Below are 22,316 nucleotides of genomic sequence, written 5' to 3'. Positions count from 1 at the left end.
ATCAAGTCATGTAATCTTCTTTCTATTTAAATAACAAGAAGATTGGATGTTTTCAGGACCTAAGTGTTGATATCTTACTGATTGCAGACATAGCTGGTATGTTCAGTGTGGAGTCCTAGCCAAGTTCCTAGAGGGACCATGAAGAAAATGAACAGAACCCTAGAAAACTTCCCATTTTTCTGAAATTATCCTATGTAGGCATCTCTGTTTAAAGTTCCTGGTCTTGCTCAAATTCGATTTTTTTTTTTGGTAAGTTTTTTTATTGATGCACCATCATTGATTGCTAACTAAAGTTGCTCTTCTTCATAAGTTACTCCTAGTATGTTAAAAAAGGATGGTTGGCAAAAAAGAACAAAAGATATCGTGCAGAAAATTAGACTCTTACTATCTAATTCGACAGTTCCTTTTGCTCATATTCATTTAGGTTAATGACCATTTGCAATATTCTCCCAATTTGAAACAAAGGGCAAATGTTCATCTAATTTTTTATGTGATGATAATAGAATTTTATAAATGTGGGTGCTAATTATGGAGTAATTAAGTTTTATGCTACTTTTCCATTTTGTTTTCTAGCACTGCAAAATACAACATAATCACATTCCTTCCAAGATTTCTCTACTCTCAGTTCAGAAGAGCTGCTAACTCATTTTTTCTCTTTATTGCACTGCTTCAGGTAAAGTCACATCATAAAACTTTAGTTCAAAGTCGAATGTTCTTGTTTTTGTTAAGCCCATGACCAATCTTCCGAAGCTTTAGCTAAACACAGAGAGACAAGCTGGTTTGGGTGGACATTTCCAGTTCCTGCCACAAGCAATGTCAGAATTCCACTGACATTTGATTCATTGTTACCAGCCTATTTTATTTTTAAATCGTTTTTATCGGCTTATTTTAAACATTCTGTCAATTTGATATGGCAGGGATGAAATTTAATGGTAAAGGGGGATGGAACTTTTTCTTCAAATATTAATTAAATATTCATTTATTTTAGTAACAGTAACAGTCAATTCTGAACCTTAGAAGAATTTACATTTTAAAACTTGTTTCTTTTTTGTATTTGAGTTAGTAGTAACCGGGCAAAAAAAGAGTTTCATTTTATTAAAAAACATACATTCATTGTAAAAATAATTAGAGAAAAAAATTGAAGAAATAAAAAAAATTAAAACTCTCACTTTTCTGCCACTCAGAGGCAACTACTCTTAACATCGGGGTGTATATCTTCCTCGCCTTTCCCCTCCCCCCTCACGTATTGTTTATTGATTTAGCTTACAAAAAGAAGATCATAGAATATATATGTTTTATATTCTGCTTTAACCATGTGATAATGTGTGGATATTTTCCCATGTGATTCGGTGTGTCTTTAGAATATCATTTTTAATGATTATGTGATATTTAACTAACTCCCCTTTGTAGGTGTTAGTCCTGCACACACAACAGCTTGTCATGAAGCCAGCTCCCATGCTCTTCTAGCCACTTCCTAGACAGGAGCAGACTGCCTCACTCAGTGTTAGTCTGCCACAGTAGTAAAATCACTGAAGAGTATTTTAAGAGGCACTAAGACTTGGTTGTTTTTAAACCTATTATAAACTTGCTAGTTCTCACTGGATTTTTTTTTTTTTCCCCAAATAGCAAATACCTGATGTATCACCAACAGGTCGCTATACAACACTGGTTCCTCTCTTATTTATTTTAGCTGTGGCAGCTATCAAAGAGATCATAGAAGATATTGTAAGTACTTAATTTTTTCATAAATGTGCCTTATTTTATATGCATATTTTAAAATACTAGTTTCTCTTTAATTCTTGACACAGGCTGTTTAAAATGCTCATTCAACTTAAAAACATATAGAATATGCTCTGGAGTGCATTGTTCTTAGTTTCTACAGGATTACTGTTACAGAATGCTTGTCAGAGTGTTCTCTGCATTTGTAGTTTAGTAGTGAAAGAAATTAATTTAAATGCAATAATTGGCTTGGAGAAAAAATTATATTTGAACAGTATTTTCAATTTGAACATTATTTCAAGTTAAACACAGTAGCCTCCAAATTGTCTCAGTGTAAAGGGTCTTTTAATATGTTTTATTTTAACGTATATGCACGGTTTTCACTTTATTAAATACCGTTGATTCCTTTTCATCTTTAGTAGTTTTAAGCTTCCTTTTATTTTATTGAAAGAAAGTAGTATTAATCTGTAGTAGCTGAGAGAAGGGGAAGTCAATTTCCTATTCATAAAGTAAGTTCCCCAAAATTAATTGAGACTTCTCTTTTTCCTCTTCTACCATTATTTTAACTACTTTAGTTGAGGAAGCCAATTTTTTTTTCTTTTGCTCTTTAAATACTTGGCCTATATGAAATGACCTTCTGTCGAGCCTTAGGCAAGTCAGATGGTAAGGCGAGGAAGGCCTGAGACATTCTTTAGCAAGCTCCAATTTAAAGTTGCACAGACATTTATATTATTTCTGTAGAGAATCAAATTGAAACGGGTCAAGTGTCCATTTAGATCATCAGTCTCAAAAACATCCAAGTGTCTAAGAGTACAGACAGAGGTTTGATGTCTGTGTTCGTGTTTGTAAAACATCACAGTCCTCTTGATTGGAAATGACATGCTTGATGGGGACCACAAGCTGAAAATTTAAAGGACTCTCTTTTTATCTGTATTGTTCCACACAGACTTACCATCCTTTAAATTGTACTTGGATCTAGCAATCCATAAGGATCGGTCTTTACTATAATTGGTCTCCTTGTTTGCCTTATGTACTCCCTTTTCTTTGACATAGTTTGATTAAGCATATATTATTTACTAGACATTGTGCTATTGTTTTTGCAAATGTTTTTCCCATTTAATTTCTTCAATAACTTTACAAGTTGGATATTAATCACATTTTAAAGGTAAGGAAGCTGGGGCTTAGAGAGATCATGAAACTTGTCCAAGAAAGGTTGGGATCAGATTCCTTCTCATCCAGCTCTTGTTCTCTTTTGTGGCAAGTCACCAATAATAGTATTCATCACATCTGTTGAGTTTCTGGGATCCGTGTACTTGTTTTATATCCTTTACATTTATTAAGTCTTATAGCCACTCTCTAAAGGATTACTGGTATTAGCCCCATTTTACAGATAAGGGAGAGGAGGCACAGAGGAGCAAGGTAACTTGCCCAGGGTCACACAGTTAATAACTGGGGCTGTGAGAATTCAAAACAAGGCAGTTTGGTTCTAGAGCTCCACGTTATTATCACTGCTCTAAGCTGCCTGTCCTTTTTTCTTTTTCCCTAACAATATTATAAGCTCTCTAGCTATGGTTTTTAGTACCCCTCTGTATGAAAATAAATGGTAAATAAAATGATATCCAAGAGGGTATTTTTTTTGTTTGCTTGTTTTTTTTTATAACAGAACTCTTATTGGCACAATGTAATAATTGGGTACTTCTAGAAAACAGCTTATCAGGTACTTCCTGGAGGATGTATTAATAGTTGGGTGGAGTGATAGTATTATGTGGAGTACTTTTCCAATAAAATCATTGTTAAGAAATTGACAAAAAAGGTTAAGAATGGTTTAACAAGACATTTATATCAACTTAGAGGTGATAGAAAGTTTGAAAAATTACTCCCTAGAAAAGGAAAAAAGTCAAATAGTTTAGATGACTGCCCAAAGAGTATCTTTATCAGTAATTACAATGAATACATATATTTGCTCATTCATTCAACAAAATATATGAAGCAGTACGTAGGTGCCAAGAATTCACTAGGATAGGTATTAGGATGTGTTCAACTTTTGCTGCAGTAATAATCACGTCCCAAATGTCAGTGGCTTAAACCTAAGTTTATTTTTCACATTTTTCACATTTTCAAAGACACTGCAGGTTTTTATCCGGGAGGAAGGGCGGGCAGCAGGCCCCGTTGCTCATGTGGTCACTCAGGGATGCAGCTGAATCGAGAGTCTGCTATGTGGAATAGTGGTGGTCACCCGAGCAGAGGAAGGAGAGAATGGAGGTCCAGAAATTTGTGGTCCAGAAATGGAGCACATCACCTCTGCTTACAGTCTAATATTAGAACTAGTGACAAGAAGGAAGTTAATCTCGGTGTCCACGAAAATAGAAGAAAATGAGATATTGGTGAAGACTAATTATGTCTCCCACTCTTATGTCAGTGAATAAAACACAGCTTATCTTCCAGTAAGCCTTCTTTCATATTCTGTTGAACATTTACAATAAAACAGTAGGAATCCCCTCCAGGGGAGACACCTAAGACTTACCCCCTCCCAGTGCATTCTAACTTTGATGCTTTGCATAGCTTAACATAATATGATTTCCTGTTTTTAATGTGCAAGTAGCAAATGACATAAATACTTATTTGAAAATAAAATTGGTGGAGAACTTTTTAGTTTAAAAAAAAAACTGCATCTTGTCAGATGCCAACTCTTATGGTAAGGGTCAAGATTGGTTGTTAAATTGATAATATTCACCATGAAAAACATGCCTTCTTTGCTATACATGTGTTAACTTAAACTCTGATAAACTTAATTCATTTATAAAAAAAAACATAAATTTTTAAAGTCCACAGTGTTCAGAGACCAAATACAAGGAAAAGGTTAGTGAGTAAAAGTAGCCAGTTTGGAGCTTGCAGTCCAGTGGAAGAGACAGAGATTAACCAAGTAACCACACCAGCTATTGCCTTTTGGCTAGAATTAAATGATGCACTGAAGTCCTTAGAACAGTACCTAGTTCTAGTAAGTGATGAATAAATGTTAACTGTACTATCATCATCCAAATATCCTTTTGACTAAAATATAGAAAATGGATTGGAAGGAAATAGGATTTGGGTACACTAGTTAGAAGAATATTCTAGTAGCTGGTATAAAAAAAATGAAGAGATCTTAGACCAGATGGCATTGCAGATAAAGCAATATAAAGAAATGAATTCAATATCTTTTTAGGAGTAGAATTGATAAGACTTTTCACCATCCAACATGCTACATGCCCTACTTATTTTGTTCACATTCTCTCTCCAACCACTAGAATGTAAGCTCCATAAAGAAAAAGAGTTTTATCTCTTGTTCATTGTTGTATCCTCACCAATAGTAACAGGGCCTGGATCATGGTGTTTTGTAAATATTATTGAATGAAGAAGGATTGGATGGAAGTGAGAGGGAGAAGAAGATGCTAAGGATGACTCTCAAGTTCCTGGTTTGTGCAAGTGGATGGTATATGGTTCCATGTCTGAGAACAAGGACAAGGCTTGGGGGTTAAAGTCCTAGATTGCCTTGTGGACACAGCAGGAGATGCCTTTGAGCCTGCCAGAGGGAGATGTCAAGGATATAACTCTCTGGAGCTCAGATGAGAGTCTTGGCTGGTTATATTTATGTATCAGTTACAAGTGAAACTGCAGGTATAGATGAGCTGAGCTGGGGAGAGAGTATAGAGTAAGAAGCGAAGAGGACCAGGGAGTAAGTCTTGAGGAAGTCCATCACTGTAGAACAAGATAGGAGATGAAGAAGGGACAAAGGTACAGGTGGAACACCTGGGCAATGATAAAATAAGAAACACTTAGGAAGGGTTCCCAGGAGGGAGTGGTCCACATTACATACTTCAGTATTCTAAAGTTCATGGTACTATTTATACAGTACAGTTTATTGATGCACTGTCAGTTAAATATTGATAATATTAAGTAATTCACTAGCCCTCAGTGATTTGAAATGAATTCTCACTATAGGACAGTGGAGGTATTTGAACTCATGGAATAGCTGTATTAATGTTTTCTGAAGTGTTCATTTTAGAAGGAATAATAATCTGTTTGGGATCCAGAGATGCTTTTCTCTCTCTTTTTTTTTTTATAGTTTTAAGATTAGAATCTGCCTATCTGGATAGATCCTATAGTTTTAAGATTAGAATCTGCCTATCTGGATAGATCCGAATTTATTCTGTGGCGGGAAGGCCGAGGAAAGAGCTGTACAAGAATTCTCCTATATAAGAATTCTCTGTAGATGGAAAGTAATGTTCAGGATCTCCTCAGGTTTCACTAAGATTAAATTTCCTGTTTAAGTAGAATGTTTCATTAATTAGCTTTTATTTGTCTCCTTCAGTTGGAAGTCTATTGTCTGTCATAGATGTCTATTGTTTTGGAAATATTTGCACGTCCTTCATATATCTAAATTTGCTTTGGACCATTACTTTGGACCCAAAGTTATTTTGGGTTACTTTCTAATTTTCTTAAGATCTTTATGAACAATAAAAAACAGTAAGTATTTGAGAGTTTCATCAATTATAAAATATTCTCTACTGATGCTACAAGTTTAAACTTTAAAAATGTATTAAGAACATCTGCTGGTAAATCATAAGCTTACTTTTGGAAGCAATAGTTTGCCTAATGAAAGTCTACATTTTTATGGTTTTATTAGTGAGTGTTTTGCTCTGAGAAAGAACTGTAATGTGTTCCTGTTTATGGATGTGGCAAGAATTATTTTCTACAAGCCTTCCACAGAGGCATTTTGAATGCTCTCTTTGCATTTTGTGCAATTCAGTGGCTGATTATGGGAACTGCGTTCCCGCTGCCAGCTATTAGGACACTCCTGAGTGTTGCTGTTTTGGGAGGAGTGCTAATCCACAGCTCCGGCATTTTCTCTTGGAGAGTATGGTCGTATTTGCACAGTGATTCTAAAAACCATATTTCTTCTCAAATGGAAAAATTAGGAACTCCTTTGTTGCACATTCATTCCAACCCACCTTATAGTCAGGTCTGTGTAGCTAAATCTGACCTTGAGCTTTAATGATAGAATTTTTGAGCTCAGAGTTAGTTATACTCAACACTTTTCTACAAAAGTCAGCAGAGGCTGATGTGTTAGACTTGATGCTGTAAGTTTAGACAGAAGCCATGGAAAGCCTCTAGTTGGACCATAGACAAGATAGCTTCCTCTGGCCACTCAAATTAGATAATGAATTTCATAAGAAGCTGAAAATATTTCAGTACCACTATTAAATGGTAATTATTACAGATAATTCTCTTGGGCAATCTTCTTTTTTAAGTGAATTATTTAAGCAAAAAGCTAAGTCAGCCTTTTCCATTACATTAAAATTTGAATCTTACCTGTGTAATAATGTATGATCCTTCTGAGGACTGCCCAGCTGTGCTCCCAGGAGTATTCTATGAAGATGCTATAGATTGTGCTTTCAATTTTAAAATTCCCACCTACCCTCTGATTCTTCTTATCACCACACCCCAGCATGCTTATAAAATTGATATGGGTATAAAAGGATAAAAGCCTTGAGAAACATAAGTTGAAAGAAATCTTTCTTGTTGTAGATGCTACTTTGTTTTATTAATCTCACCCATTTTTTCACAGTTCTTGTTTTTGCTTTTAAACTTTAGAAACGACATAAAGCTGATAATGCAGTGAATAAGAAACAGACACAAGGTAGGATTTTTACATTTTATTTCTCTTATCTGTCAAATATACTCATAGTAATATATTACAAATCACTTCAATTAAATGTAGTTCAGTTGAAATACTGTGTATCTCTTAAGTTCTTATTCCACCGTAGACTTTTTTTTTTGGTAGCATTTATTAGCATGACACTTAAATTCACTTTAGAATGATTTACAGTGGTAATACTTTTGAAAGATAACATTTTTAATACATTTAAATACCTCATAGCAATGTATTCTGAAATACTGTTCATGAAATCAGCAGTTGTTTAGACATGTTAAATGCTGCAAGATGTCCACATTTTGTTGGTGATCAATAGATGTTACTCTAGGCAAGATTTATAGAAAACAATCAGATGTGATTTTACTTGTTAAAAAGCATGTTGGAAGCACTTTGTGTTCTACTGTACACACAGGTGATATATGTCCAGAAATAAATAAAACAAAAACCAGACCAGCTTCTGGGAAGCGTGTGGCATTTTGACAGGGCTCTTTTGTTGTGGGTCTCTCTTTGACACAGCAAAAACCAAAATGACCTGTAGCACAAGACCATAAATAGACCATAATGCTCTTAGATTAAAAAAAAAAAAAATACCCAGGAACATGTGAAATAGACATCTTATCCCATCCCTGAGCTTGCCCCATCTGAGAATCTCATCTCTCTCTGAAGTTCCCTGATGTGATAAGGATCAGCCATATCTGCCAAAATTAGCTGGTGATTAAAAACAGTATTTTTAGGGCACCTGGGTGGCTCAGATAGTTAAGCGTCTGCCTTCAGCTCAGGTTATGATCCCAGAGTCCTGAGATCAAGTCCTGCATCGGGCTCCCTGCTCAGTGCAGAGCCTGCTTCTCCCTCTCCCTCTGCCATTCCCTCTGCCTGTGCTCTTCTGTCTCTCGGTCAAATAAATAAATAAAATCTTAAATAAATAAATAAAAACAGTATTTTTATACTGCTGTGATTTTTATGGGACCCTGTCAAATACCCTGCTTTTCTTCCAAAGGGATCATCTGCTTATGCCCTCCACTAAAAGGATTATCTGATTTTTGATACATTTGAGGAAGGTGCATTTATTAAAGTATCACTTAATAAATTAACAAAATATTTACTGAGATTACATTATTATGGGACATGTGAGAAAGCGTAAGATGGGAACTATATAAAAGCACAAGGGCAAGATATGATCTTGTGTGGATCAAAATGAAAGGCTTGGATTACATGGTCTCAATGTCTCTCTCGATTTTTGTGGCAAATAATGGTTCCTATGTTAAGTCCTACATGGATCTAAAAGAAGGAGAGAAAATTGTGGGGTAATTTGAGGTCGATCTATAATCTTAGGGAACACTTTGAATGAGCAGAGGCGTCCAAATGGGAAGACCTTACATGTGTGTTGAATGAGAAAGAGGAAAGGGAGGTTATCTTGAACAGAGATGAAGAAGGCTGCTGGATTGCCTTGTTGAACCATTACCAGAGTGTCAGATGAACAAAGGAGAGTCATATCAAAGAGAAGCAAACACGGGGCACCTGGGTGGCTCAGTCGGTTAAGCGCCTGCCTTCAGCTCAGGTCATGATCCCAGGGTCCTGGGATCGAGCCCCACATCAGGCTCCTTGCTCAGTGGGGAGCCTGCTTCTCCCTGTTGCTCTACCTCCTGCTCCCCCTGCTTGTGCTCTCTGTCAAATAAATAAATAAAATATTTTAAAAAATAAAAAAAAAAGAGAAGCAAACACATGATTAAAAAGGAATGCCAAGGTCAAATTTTCCAGGGCTTGCATGCCAACCCAAGGAGATTCCAACTTTTGAGTATACTGAATAGCTGTTGAAGGTTTACAAGCCAAAAAGAGACAGGATGACCATCCAGCGTAAAGTTGGAGAACAGAGTGGAATGGAGTAAGAGGCTATAAGTAGCCTGGGGACAAAGGAACTCTAGGAATTTGGGTGGGAAGAGACAACCATAGGAATTGAAAGGAGAAAAAATCCAGATGTTACTGGTACTGGTGTTTTGGACAATATGCAGAAATACATTTGCATTTGTTGCCATGTGGCTTAGAATATTCAGTAACAGCTTTTGAACCAAAAATACCTAACTGTTTTTCCAATACAGAATGTATCTTGTAGCTATTTTACAAGGGCTATCTTCAGGGACTAGCAGTTATTTATCTTCAAGCCTTGGCCCAAGAAATCAATATTGTTTGATTGAAGAGCAACCATCATAAGCTATGGTGATTTTAGGCTACTCTACCTTGTACTGATGTGTTCTCCAATTTTCCAGGAACTTACCTACTTCCCCAAATACTCACTTTTCTCTCCTTTTTAGAGAAAATATTCTTTCTTGGTTATCATTCTTGGTTCATCAGTTAATCCTGGATTAACAGGATTAGCTCTATGGCTAAAAATGAAGAACAGGCAAGTGAGAGGGAAAGCTTCTATAGTATATAAAAAAACAAAACATTAGGGCTTAATAGCTATAAAAGCCATTTGAATCAGAAAACTTGAGAATTCTATATCCAAGAAATTCTGACTTTTAGTTTGATACTTAAGTTTATTTTCTGAGGGAATAGTATTTTTTTCTTTGCCTCTGAGTGTTGGTTGTCTTTTTGTTTTGCAGTTAATAGGAGATAACAGAAATGGTTGAGTAGGATACTGTTTGCTGTCACATAATGAATTGCTTAATATGAAATCTATCTGTTGTCAGTAGACCAGAATGAAATTCAGTTTGCTTTCCTGAATTGAGGCAAGAATGGGTGTAGGAATGGGAAGGGGGTATTTTTGACAGATAATTAATTTTTTGGCAGGCATTTGAAGTATTTAACTTAAATTTTCATTTTATAAATGTTTACCAAGACCATGTAGTATGTGAGAGGATACCTTCCTGTCGGATTCAAATATTCATCCTCTTTCCTTACAGAAATGAATATTTTGTCTCCTTATTTTACATCGAAGCACTAGAGTGACTTTTTTCTGTCATTCCCTAATGACTTCAAAAATATAAATTCATAATTTCATTTACAACGTTTTTATCCATTTGACTGTAAACTATCTGATGCCTCATTTTCATGAACTAATGAATCCAGTCCAGATGAAGTGATGGATTTGGGACTTAACTCACGACTTCATAAACTTTACATTTTGAGCCTATCATCAGTACTTATGGGAACAAGCCATTTCTTATCCTAGAGATACAGAAGTTGCTTAGGTAGATGGTTCAGTGGGTTGACAAATGTAAAATTGTAGGTTGCTCTCTGAGAACCTACCTGCTGAGGGAGAGCAGAGTAAATTGATGGTCAGAAGTCCAGGGAGTATGAGTGTGTCTTTGAGTATTGTGGTTCACTCCTCCCAGTGAGTTTTGATTGCTTCTCTGGGCTCCCATGTTTTTCTCATGTGGTGGTTTGCGTGTACTAGGTAGGTGTATCCTCATACTCATCTTTGTATTGCCCAAATCTCTTAGCCCAGATGCCTGTATGGGTGAATGAACCACTCTCCCTGTAGACACTTGAGTACAGACGAAAAAGCAAGAAGAGACTAGAAATGAAAGGAGACATTGAAAATTCATTATCTGCGGTGTAAACAAGACGAAAGGCAGTGTTTTCAAAACACTGTCTCTGAGACTGTTTTGCAAGCACTGATAAAATGCTAATGGGATGGAAGCTTTTGCTGTCTCTTTACCTTCCCTGTTGAAGTCATCATATCATCGCTTTCCCTCCCATGAACACGGTACTGTGTCCACTTACCACTTCCATTACCCAAAGCTCCAGAGCACTGCCAAATTCAGAATGCCCTGGTTTTCTTTGCACCTAAACTTACCTTCATGTTCTCTGATTTCTTCCTCAGTATTGGAACTCAGAATATTTGATTATCTCTCTCCATGTGTCTACATACACACTAGGGGTAGTCTCTCCCTGTTCTCCCTCATCTGGGTTGTTTTGCCAAATTTAGCTCTGCAGGAATTTGTAAATTGTAAATTCATTATTATCATTATAATATGTAAATTGAAAACAATCTCTGATTTTATGATAGAGGCTGAGCTAGTTCTCTTTTTAAATTGTAAACATATATTTTTTTCATGAAGTGTGCTATTATGGCTAGTGTGTCAATATTTCAAGTGGAATGGTAGTTTCACATAAAATCACAAGGCAGAGGCCTGGGAAAAGATGGGACTCAGGTGCAGACTATAAAAGATATTGAGGATCTTAAAAATTAAAATTAAAAATGCCCCCTAATGGAATAGCTTTGCTTTTTTTAAAAAAAAAAAAAATCCCAGGTTTGGATCTTCCCCGAAGGATTGTGTGTATACATTCCACCAGTGAGAATAGATGGGAGATAACCTGCGGTTCCTGGCAGCCCATCAGTCACCTGATTTGATGCCATAGTTGAACGAGGACCACCATTACTAGTTAGATTGTTTCATACCTTGCTTTATTACACAGCAGACATCAGAGTAAGTTTTTAATAAAGCTGTTTTTCTCTGTTTTAACTGAGAAAAGGACAGCAGCAACTAAACATGTAGCTAAAAATACCAGATCTCATCTTTAGCTCTGTCTTCCTGCCCTGGAGCTACCTCAGCCTTCTTGGAAGTGGAAGTGAAGTGGTGGTCACCGATAGCCAGTAAGGAGGCTGCTTCCCTGCAGGGCACATAGTTACCTCTCTCCCATGGGAAACCAGTTCGCCTTTAAAGCCCTTTGTGAGAAAGGTGTAGAGTTGGCCTGAGTGGACTGTTTCGGGATGGTAAGCCTGAAATGACCTATTAAAGGCTAAATCCTTCTGGAGGACTTCATTCCATGCTAAGGGACTTAGGATAGCACCAGTTTCCTGTGTATTGAAAAAGCTAGCTTTCGGCCGGAACCGCTATCTTCCAGTATTTCACCAAAATGACTAACACAAAGGGAAAGAGGAGAGGTACCTGCTATATGTTCTCTAGACCTTTTAGAAAACATGGAGTTGTTCCTTTGGCCATGTACATGTGAATCTATAAGGTGATATTGTGGACATCAAGGGAACGGGCACTGTTCAAAAAGGAATGCTCCACAAATGTTACCATGCCAAAACTGGAAGAGTCTACGGTGTTACTCAGCATGCTGTTGGCATTTGTAAACAAACAAGGGCAAGATTCTTGCCAAGAGAATTAATGTACGCATTGAGCATATTAAACACTCAAAGAGCTGAGATAGCTTCCTGAAGCGTGTGAAGGAAAATGATCAGAAAAAGAAGGAAACCAAAGAGAAAGGTACTTGGGTTCAACTGAAGCGCCAGCCCGCCCCACCCAGAGAAGCACACTTTGTGAGAACTAATGGAAAGGAGCCCAAACTGCTGGAACCCATTCCCTGTGAATTAATGGCATAATAAATGTAAAGAAAATAAAAGACCTCAAGACTGTAACAAAAAAAAAAAAGAAAGAAAAAGCCAGGGCACTGCCTTTGTGTCTCCCTAGAGGTATCCCTGCATCAGATCCATCCTGTAGGCCTGAACAGATGCTCTGCCACATGGGCGGCATCAAATATTCTTAGGGAGTACTGTTTCCATGATCTTAAACATTAGGCTTAAGAATTGAGCACCACCTGTATGGCCTGAATCATGTTTTCAGACATTCATAAGATTGTTAATGTTTTCAAATTATTGCAAAGATCTTAGGGTTGTATAAATTTAACAGGTTTGGTATTTTCAACAGTAGCTCTGGACAGAGCCCGCATTGATTTGAGGTGAAATTGAAGCCCAGATTGTCTTTCTTTTGTCCCATGAATAAAAGTTGCACAGTGAGGAGCAGAAAACCCACTGAGGAAATTTAGGGCCATTTTTAAAGTAAGAAAGGAAAAACAGGTGTGACTCCGAGCATTAGCTGTTTCACTTGAGTTAAGTCCTCACTGAACATCTACCTTGTGGAAGACCCAGTACAGAAAACGCAAAAAGAAATCAGGCTGCATTCTTTTCCTCCATGAAATTAGGATCTGGCAGAGAGAGAAGATGCTCTCTAATACTATGTTGCAGGATAGAACAGCTAGAAGGGGCCAAACAAGAGAGGTAGGAATTCCAAAATGTCATTTTCAAGGTTCGTGAAGGATGAGTGGGCTTTTCAGTAAATAGAGCTATTGGGATGGTAGCAGTGGGTGATTCAGGAGGAGGTGAGAAGGCATGAAATGTATCCTGGGAATAGCAAATAGTCTATTTTGGCCAGAATGTAAGATACCTGTCATGGAGCAATGAAAGCAGGGATAGGAAGGCAAGTTAGGGTCCTTTTTTGGAGGCTTTTGAGTGAAAACCAGAGTCGAGAAGTTGGAAGGAATTAGTGAAGAGTGTGACTATGTTCCTAGTTGTACTTCTGAAAGAAGAATTTGACAGCTGTGTGGAGAGGGGGAGTTGTGAGGAGCAGAGGGATTGACTTTTGATTAACCAGGGAGGGGGGCTAGAGCAGTGATGATGGGAAGGCCAAGGAAAATGCACAGCAGACAGATCCAACTGGACTCGGCAAAGGAGAGAGAATCTCATCAAGCACCAAATGCTGCCAAGTTAGACTGGGACACCCACTATGTCCAGCATTTAAGAAGTCACGATTCTTCACAGGAGCTCCAGCTCTAAGCTACAGAGCCCCAGCAGAGCTTTGGGAACCAAAGCCCGGTTTCAAGAATTGTGGAATGATTGATTGCTGAGGCAGTGCAGGGAGATCTTTCTTTCAAGGAATTGGTCGATTAAGTGAAGAAAAAAGCAAATGATTCATGACTCTGGGAGCAGGATTGAGGAAAAACATTTTGAGAAAAGGGGATTGCTGAACCTTGTACTCTGATCATGTCATCTTACCCATATTTTTGTTTTTATAAGTCACTCGTTCAAAAACAGCTTCCTGGACACACCCATAGAGTTTCTATAGGCCTCCCCAGGGCCCCAGGATTTCATTCTTTTTAATTTTTTTTTGAGATTTTATTTATTTATTTGAGAGAGAGCAAGAGAGAGAATGCAAGAGTGGGGGGGCCGGGGAGGGGGGGGAACAGGGAGAGGGAGAAGCGGACTCCCCACTGAGTGGGGAGCCGGACATGGGGCTCTATCCCAGGACCCCAGGATCATGACCAGAGCCAAAGGTAGACGCTTAACTGACTGAGCCACCCAGGCGCCCCTGTCGGAAGTTCATTCTTAGGAAACTCTCAGTGATGCTGATGCTTTTAGTGAGGCTGGCGCATTGTTAAATTTTCATAAATGAGGTGATAGAAGTAGTATCAACTAATTGAAAAGCCATATATAGAATATGGACAAGAGTGGAATTCAGAAAGTTCCATCCTTCTTTTTTGTTGGTAGACTCTAAGCAGATCATCGTTGAACTTGACTTTTATTTATTTTTATTATGTTGGTCACCATACAGTACATCATTAGTTTTTTTTTTTAATTTTTTATTGTTATGTTAATCACCATATATTACATCATTAGTTTTTGATGCAGTGTTCCATGATTCATTGTTTGTGTGTAACACCCAGTGCATAACTTGACTTTTATATGCAAATTCATGGAGGAGAGTTTTGTGCAACCTCAGTGTTTGCCACAAAAGATTTCTGCCTTAAAATTCTCTGTAGAATGCAAGGGTCTACATAGTGAATGAATTGATGCTTTAATATGGGTATGATGGTTTTCTTTCTTTGCCAAGTGCAAAGCCATGGTCTCAGCTCTGCCCTGTCCTTCTCAGTGCATTAAAGCTCCCCTTCAATGCTTACAACCAGGTGGGAACTGGAGTGTACCACCTTTGCTGTGGTTTCTGTGTCCTCTGTGACATCGGGAGTGCCCATCATCCTTTTGGATAACTTGCTTCTTGTTACCCACTCCAAGAAGTGGCATGCTTGCCCAGGAATGGCATCCCAGTGATTCTTTCAGTAATAGCCCCATGGTGGACTGTTTGATTTGCAGTGGTGACAGCTTCTCTCTGAGAAGCCGGTATTAGACTCTAAGAGAGCACCTGGCCCTGTGCAACGTTTGATTGAGTCCTGAGAGACTGCCAGTTTCTCCAGGGCCTTTGATTAGGGAACTCCCAAGGTACTCTAACAGAATGTTTTCATTTCAAAAAAAGAAACCCATTACAACAAAGCTGTTAAGTAGTACCCTGCTAAGTAAAAACAGGTGACATTTGAAATATTTGTTCAAAGTCTGAGCTCTCCTCTGCATACTGTCAGACTAATTAGCTGGGTGAAAACTGTAGCAGGTGTGTTTGGCTGGAACAGCAGAGAGAGGAGTTTTGCATTTAAAAAGAAAGAGCTGTTAAAGCACCAAAGGACAGGCCATTCTCATTATTCTGCCATAGCTCACTCTCAATCCCCTCCACCAGGCATCACTAATCATCTTTACGGCGCACCTCTTGAACTCTGATAGTCTAGGGGTGTAAAATAGGTGTACTTTTGGCCCAAGAAAGCTAAAAGCTCAGAAAACGACCCAGCATAATTTCTCGCTTCCTCTCAACCTGGTTGGAGCTGGGTCAGAGGAGGTCAGTTATTAAAAAAAACTGTGTTGCTATTTTAGTCACCAGCATAATACATGTGATACGACTTATTTTAATTGTTGTATGGCTGGATGTTTAGGAACCATTTCTGAAGTAAAGACAACTGTGAATTATGTGATTGACTTTTATCCTTGGCCAGTATTCAAGCCCTGATTTTGTACACAGAAACCTTTTATATGTTGTGAGCTGATTTTTAACTTCACCAGAATTCTGTTATTTCCTGTATCCTAAGATGGGTCTAGCCTCCAGTTTGAAGAAGCCATGCATTTCCAGTCTTTATTTCCGGGTTCTTGTTTTATGTTTCAAGAACAGAGGAAAGGAGGAATAGAGGATAAAAACCTATTCTCAGTTCTTATGAGCCTCCAGGTGATGCTGATGCTGAGGTCCCTGGGCCACCAGTTGAGCAGTGAGAGTCTGTGGTACATTCAAAGAAAGGTTACTGTTACGTGGTTAGGATTCTAACTCAGTGTAGAGACATAGAGGTAATTTACACTTTGATTAGTCCAGGCCACTTTAACCTTCGGAATAAATCAATACCCATCAGATGGACGAAAGTCAAATGACTGATAACAATTTGTGCTTTGGGTTTATAGTCCGTGGAACTTCATACATTGCTAGTGAGAGTATGGACTGCAGATGGTTCTTAGGGAAGTAATCTGGTTATATCTGATAAAAGTTCAAACACAAATGCCCTAGAGCCAGCAATGCCCCTCTTAGGATCCTGTCCTATAGAATACAGTCATATAAACATATTTCAGTGTTGTTTGAGGTGGAAGAAAAAAATGGAAGTCAGAGTTCCCATTAATCGGAAGATAGTTGAATACGTTCTGATATATCTTTTGTGTAAAACAGTTGTTTCACAGCTGGACTGGAATAGCTCTGTGCTTATCTCTGGGACACCTGGCCAAGAGCAGAACAAGATGGACTCGCTGGTGATTTATAAGGTGCTGTATGGGGTTTGAGACTCCCCTGGTGGCACCCAAGGCCAGCTTCTCTACTTAGTTGAAGGATGTGGTTAGACTGATGGCTTACTTGGTGTAACCTGTTATATAGTCTGCCTTGGCTAACTGGGGCTATAAATGACCCCTTGGAAACTTTTCTCCAGGCTTCCTTGAAATTAAGATTTATCATACATATCGTGGAGATTCAAAATACACATCCTAGGTGAATGTGATGAAATTCGTGGGGAACAGTCCTGGGGAAATATGCCTGGAAGTTTCTCAGACCCCTGTGCTTTCCTTTTCCTGCTGTATCATATCCTCTACTTTGATGAAGCTTTTTGTGGATATATCCTATAGAGTCTTATCAAACTGTTCAGCTATCTGACTCATTGTAATGGATGGTCCATATAGTGGGTTGTTTTTCAAAAATGGGTCATCTCTGCTTTGTCCTGAAAGCATCTATGACATGTTAACAGGAAAACCAAGCTGTAGAGAAGTAAATTTTTAGAGGAAAGAAAACAAAAGTCCCTATGTTCATGTTTGTCTAGAGAAAGGTATGTGAGGACGCATCGGTTAGTATTCCTTACATTAAGAGAGTGGCATGAGGGGTTCCTGGGTGGGTCAGTCGGTTGAACAATTGACTTCAGCTCAGGTCATGATCTCAGGGTCCTGGGATGGAGCCCTGTGTTGGGTTCCCCACTGAGTGGGGAGTCTGCTTCTCCCTCTCCCTTTGCTCCTCCCCCTGCTCATGCTCTCTCTTTCTCTCTCTCTCAAATAAATAAGTAAAACCTTTAAAAAACAAAAAAGTGACATGAGAGAATGTCAGCTTTCCTGTTATATAGCTCTATTTGGCTTGTTACAAACATGCATTGACTTTGTTTTTGATAGAAAACATTGTCCGCTGTTATGTGTTTAAAAGTTTCTTAGGGGCACCTGGTGGCTCAGTCATGTGTCAGACTCATGATTTAGCTCAGGTCGTGATCTCAGGGTCCTGAGATTAAGCCCCACCTCTGGCTCAGGGCTCAGCGTGCAGTCTGCTTGAGATTCTCTCTGTCCCTCTCCCTCCGCTCCTCCCCTTGCTCATGGGCACTCTAAATAAAAAAATAAAATCTCTAAAAAATAATAAAAAAATAAAAGTTTCTTCTCCCTGTAAATTTCTGCAGCAAGCCACATTTCCCATGGATCTCCTCAACAATGAATTTTCAGGAAATGTTTGGATGGAGGCAGAGAGCCCCTAGGAGATAATATAGGAGGGTGAGTGAATTGAGAGAGAGGGAAGTGCAGAAAGGTCAGTTAGGGGAAGGAGGTAGATCGGTTCAAATGTGCAGAAAGAAGAGATGGGGGCACCTGGGTGGCTCAGTTGGCTAAGCATCCTGGGATCAAGCCCCATATCGGGCTCTCTGCACCCCTGCCTGCTTCTCCCTCTGCTGCTGCTCTGCCTACTTGTGCACGCACGCATGCGCGCTCTCTCTCTCTGTCAAATAAGTAAATAAAATCTTAAAAAAAAAAAAAAGTGATGGGAGCAAAGTTGAGGGGAAAGGAGCAGCAGGGAGGGAGAATGGAGACATGAAGCAGATTTGAAGGATTGTTTTCCATGGTTCTGCAAAAAGTACCACAGGTTTCCACCCTTGTTAGTGGAGCAAGGACTCCCTGGCATGCTCTGCTGAGTTTGGGAAGCCTGTCATGACACTTCCATCCTGTTCAGGGAAACCCAGTAGAGTGGTTCGGGCTATTTTTAGATGTGAACTAACAAACAGCTGCAAAGTGGCAGCATTTCAAGGAGGGCTAGTTTAATATTTTTTTTTTAAGATTGATTTATCTTAGCATAAGTGGAGAGAGGAGCAGAGAGAGAGAATCCTCGAGCAGACTCCCCGCTGAACGCAGAGACAATGGGGTGGAGGGCTTTATCCGAGGACCCTGAGATCATGACCTGAGCTGAGAACAGGAGGCCGGAGCTTGACTGACTGAGCCACCCAGGTGCCCCTAGGAGAGCTAGCTGAGATTACAGATCTAGAAGGGGTGGCCTGGAGCTGACATCATAAGACATTCATGTTAGTGCGTCCGATGGTTATATAAACATTTCTAACTGCTCCCACTGGAATCATTTTAGGAACTTACAAAACTGAGAAGTCTATTTTAAGCAAATGTTTAAGTAGTTCATTGGCATCTTTTTATGTAGCTGTTTTTATTGCGTTACAATTCACCTGCTATAAATTCATTATTTTCAAGTATACATTTCAGTGTTTTTTCATGTATTCACAAAGTTATAGACCCATCACCACTGATTCCAGAATACTTTCATCAACCCAAAGAGACCCATATATGTAAATGTTCAATCCCCACACCCCTCTTCCACGAGCTCCTGACATCCATTAATCTACATTCTGTATCTATGGATTTGTCTACTCTGGATATTTTATACAAATGGGATCACATGATATGTGGCCTTTTTTGTCTGGTTCTTTTCACTTAACATACTTCAGGATTCACTCATGTAGCATGTATCAGCATTTCATTCCTTTTTATGACTGAATAATATTCCATCATTTGGGTGTACCCCATTTTATTTAACTGTTCATTAATTGATGGAATTTGGGTGGTTTCTACTTTTTGGCTATTGTGAATAATGCTACAATAAATATTTGTGTACAAGTTCTCCTGTGAACATATGTTTTTGGTTCTCTCGGATGTATACTTAGGTGTGGAATTTCTGGGTCATGGTAGCTCGGTGCTTAACTTTTTGAGGAATTGCCAACGTGTTTTTCTATATAGCTATTTTTTTTTTTAAAACATTGTGTGTATGTTGTTCTTAACATGGGACCGACTGGGAGGCAGGGTTGTATCTTGTAACTGTTCTTGTGGCTTCATATGGTCCCAAACACATCATTGGATCCAGCTTTTCATCCAGCAAGAATTCACTGAGCACCTTTGCATCACTGTGTTGTAATACTGGGAATTGAGCAGTGAACAGAATAGAGAATGTCCCCATTGTCACAGATCTTACAGTCTGGGGCAGGAGATGGCCCTTACATAAATCGTCTCTCAACTAAATATATAGTAAAGCTGCCTTATGTGCTCTGAAGGAAAAAGCGCAGGAAGCTTATTTAGACTTGAGGGTAGTGGGAAAGGAGTGGGCTTCACGAAATGTCCCCTGAAAGCTGAAGATCCAGAGTTTATGTAGGAGTCATCTAGGTGAGGGTGGAGGGAAAGAGTGTTCCAGTCATGGAAACGTGCAGAGGATTTTGAGGCAGGAAAGAGCATGTTGCTTTCACACAGAAGGCATGGGGAGGAGGCAGAGGGAGAGGCAGGAGGTGATAGTAGAGAGTAGGCAGGAGCTGCTAATCAAGGGCCTTCTAGATGCTTGGGTTTATTTTATGAGCCAAGAGGAGACAGTTGAAGAGTTTTGAGCAAGGGATAACCTAATCTTGCATATGTGTGTGTATGTGTGTAAGGATATGTGGATTGATACATATATATATATACAATCATTATATATAGCTCTACTGTAGAAATTAATTTGAAAGAGATCAAGAGTGAATGTGGGAAACTAGTGGTCAGGCTAGCTGGGACATGATGGTTGCTTGAAGTAGGAATGCTGGTATTGGTGATGGTGGAGGAGTTATAATTTGACAGAATTTGAGATGCTTGGGGCATAAAATCAACAGGACATTTTTAGATTTTTTTGATTTTTTTTTTTTTATTTATTTATGAGAGACAGAGGAGGAGAGAGAGAGAGGGAGAGAGAGAGAGGGAGAGAGAGAGAGGGAGAAGCAGAGGGAGAAGCAGGCTCCCAAGGAGGAGGGAGCCCGATGTGGGACTCGATCCCAGGACCCTGGGATCATGACCTGAGCCGAAGGCAGATGCTTAACCATCTGAGCCACCCAGGCGCCCAACAGGACATTTTTAGTAGTAAAAATTATTCCTGATTTTCTGGGGCACCTGGGTGGCTCAGTCAGTTAAGCACCTGCCCTCGGCTCAGGTCATAATCCCAGGATCCTGGGATGGAGCCCCACGTTGGGCTCCCTGCTCATTGGGAAGCCTGCTTCTCTCTCCCTCTGCTCTTCCCCCTGCTCATGTTTTTTCTCTCTCTCTCTCAAATAAATAAAATCTTTAAAAAAATTGTTCCTGATTTTCAAAAAAAATTTTTTTGCAGGAGAGTGTAAAAAGTAAAGAGATTAACAGTGAGGCATATGAGCCTAATATAGCCACTCCAAATCACAATACAGCATCATTAATGAGAGGAATTTAAGTTCCTTAGGAAGTACATTGCTACAGAAACAAGAAAACCCTACCCAAACTAATAAATGAATTTAACAAAATTATAAGATAACAAGGTCATTGTATGAGAGTTTAATCCATTTCTTTTTTTTTTTTTTAAAGATTTTATTTATTTATTTGAGAGAGAGAGAATGAGAGAGAGCACGAGAGGGAAGAGGGTCAGAGGGAGAAGCAGACTCCCCGCTGAGCAGGGAGCCCGATGCGGGACTCGATCCCGGGACCCCAGGATCATGACCTGAGCCGAAGGCAGTCGCTTAACCAACTGAGCCACCCAGGCGCCCAAGTTTAATCCATTTCTAAATACTACCAATAACCAGTGGGGAATGGAGTAAAAATACTATTTAAAATATAAGAAAAAGTTATCAAATATCAGTAAATAAATCTAGTGAAAGACCCATCCACTGTAAATGGGAATCTGAGAGAAAATTATGAAAGTTAAACATATATCTGAGAGCAATTAATGAAGATGTAAATAAATGCAGAGATACAGCTTGTTCACGAATTGAAAGATTCACCCCAAATCAAAATCCCAAATCACAAAAATTAATGATTTGACTCTAAAATTTATATAGAAATGCAAAGAACCTAGAATAGTTGAAACAGTATTTTAAAAGTACGAAGTGGAGGACTTACCTAATTTCAAAACTTACCATAAAGTTAGAATAATCAAGATGGTATATACTGATGTGACAATATGCAAAGTGATCAATAAAATAAATAGAGTCTAGAAATGTATTACTATAGCACCATGTTAATTTAATTGGGAAAAGTCAAGTTTTGTTTTGTTTTTTTTTACTTTAAGGAGAAATATGTGTATTTTTTTCCCTCAAATTTTTATTTAAATTCCAGTTAACATACAGTGTAATATTAGTTTCAGGTGTAGAATTTAGTGATTCATCACTTACAAACAGAATCTCAGATACATACTGTGTGAGTCAGTATATATGAAATGCAAGACTAATCTATGGTAACTAATTTATATCTGCCTCTGAGAATGGAGGGATGGATTTTAAAGGAGCGTGTGGGATCTTTTTGGAATTTTATATCTTGTTGTGAGTGGTGGAGTCACAAGTGTTTACAATTTTCAAAACTCACTGAACAAAACATTTAAGATCTGTACAATTTGTTATGCCTCAATTAACAAAAGAAAACCTCCGAAGCGTGAGCCAGACAGTTGCCCTAAATAAGGGAAGTAGGCTGGGAGTGAAGCAGCAGGAAACCATG

General features: G+C 38.6%; 1 protein-coding gene across 5 annotated transcripts in view; it reads left to right on the top strand.

Moving 5' to 3' along the window:
* ATP8A1 (ATPase phospholipid transporting 8A1) overlaps positions 1-22,316 on the top strand; it is a 219,405-nt gene that overhangs the window by 34,899 nt on the left and 162,190 nt on the right. For 4 of the 5 annotated variants that reach the window (XM_073891594.1, XM_073891595.1, XM_025887328.2 and 1 more), the window contains exons 3-5: positions 574-673; positions 1,627-1,725; positions 7,354-7,399. In XM_073891594.1, the coding sequence (XP_073747695.1) occupies positions 574-673; positions 1,627-1,725; positions 7,354-7,399 (245 nt within the window). Of the gene's footprint in view, positions 1-573; positions 674-1,626; positions 1,726-7,353; positions 7,400-22,316 lie in introns of those variants that run through there. The other variant, XM_073891596.1, reaches the window with a different exon arrangement.

The sequence above is a fragment of the Callorhinus ursinus genome, unplaced genomic scaffold (genome assembly GCF_003265705.2).
Source record: "Callorhinus ursinus isolate GAN/ISIS: 27379988/994484 unplaced genomic scaffold, GSC_fseal_2.0 scaffold4, whole genome shotgun sequence".
Lineage (NCBI taxonomy): Eukaryota > Metazoa > Chordata > Mammalia > Carnivora > Otariidae > Callorhinus > Callorhinus ursinus.
This window is presented reverse-complemented; position numbering and strand designations above follow the sequence as displayed.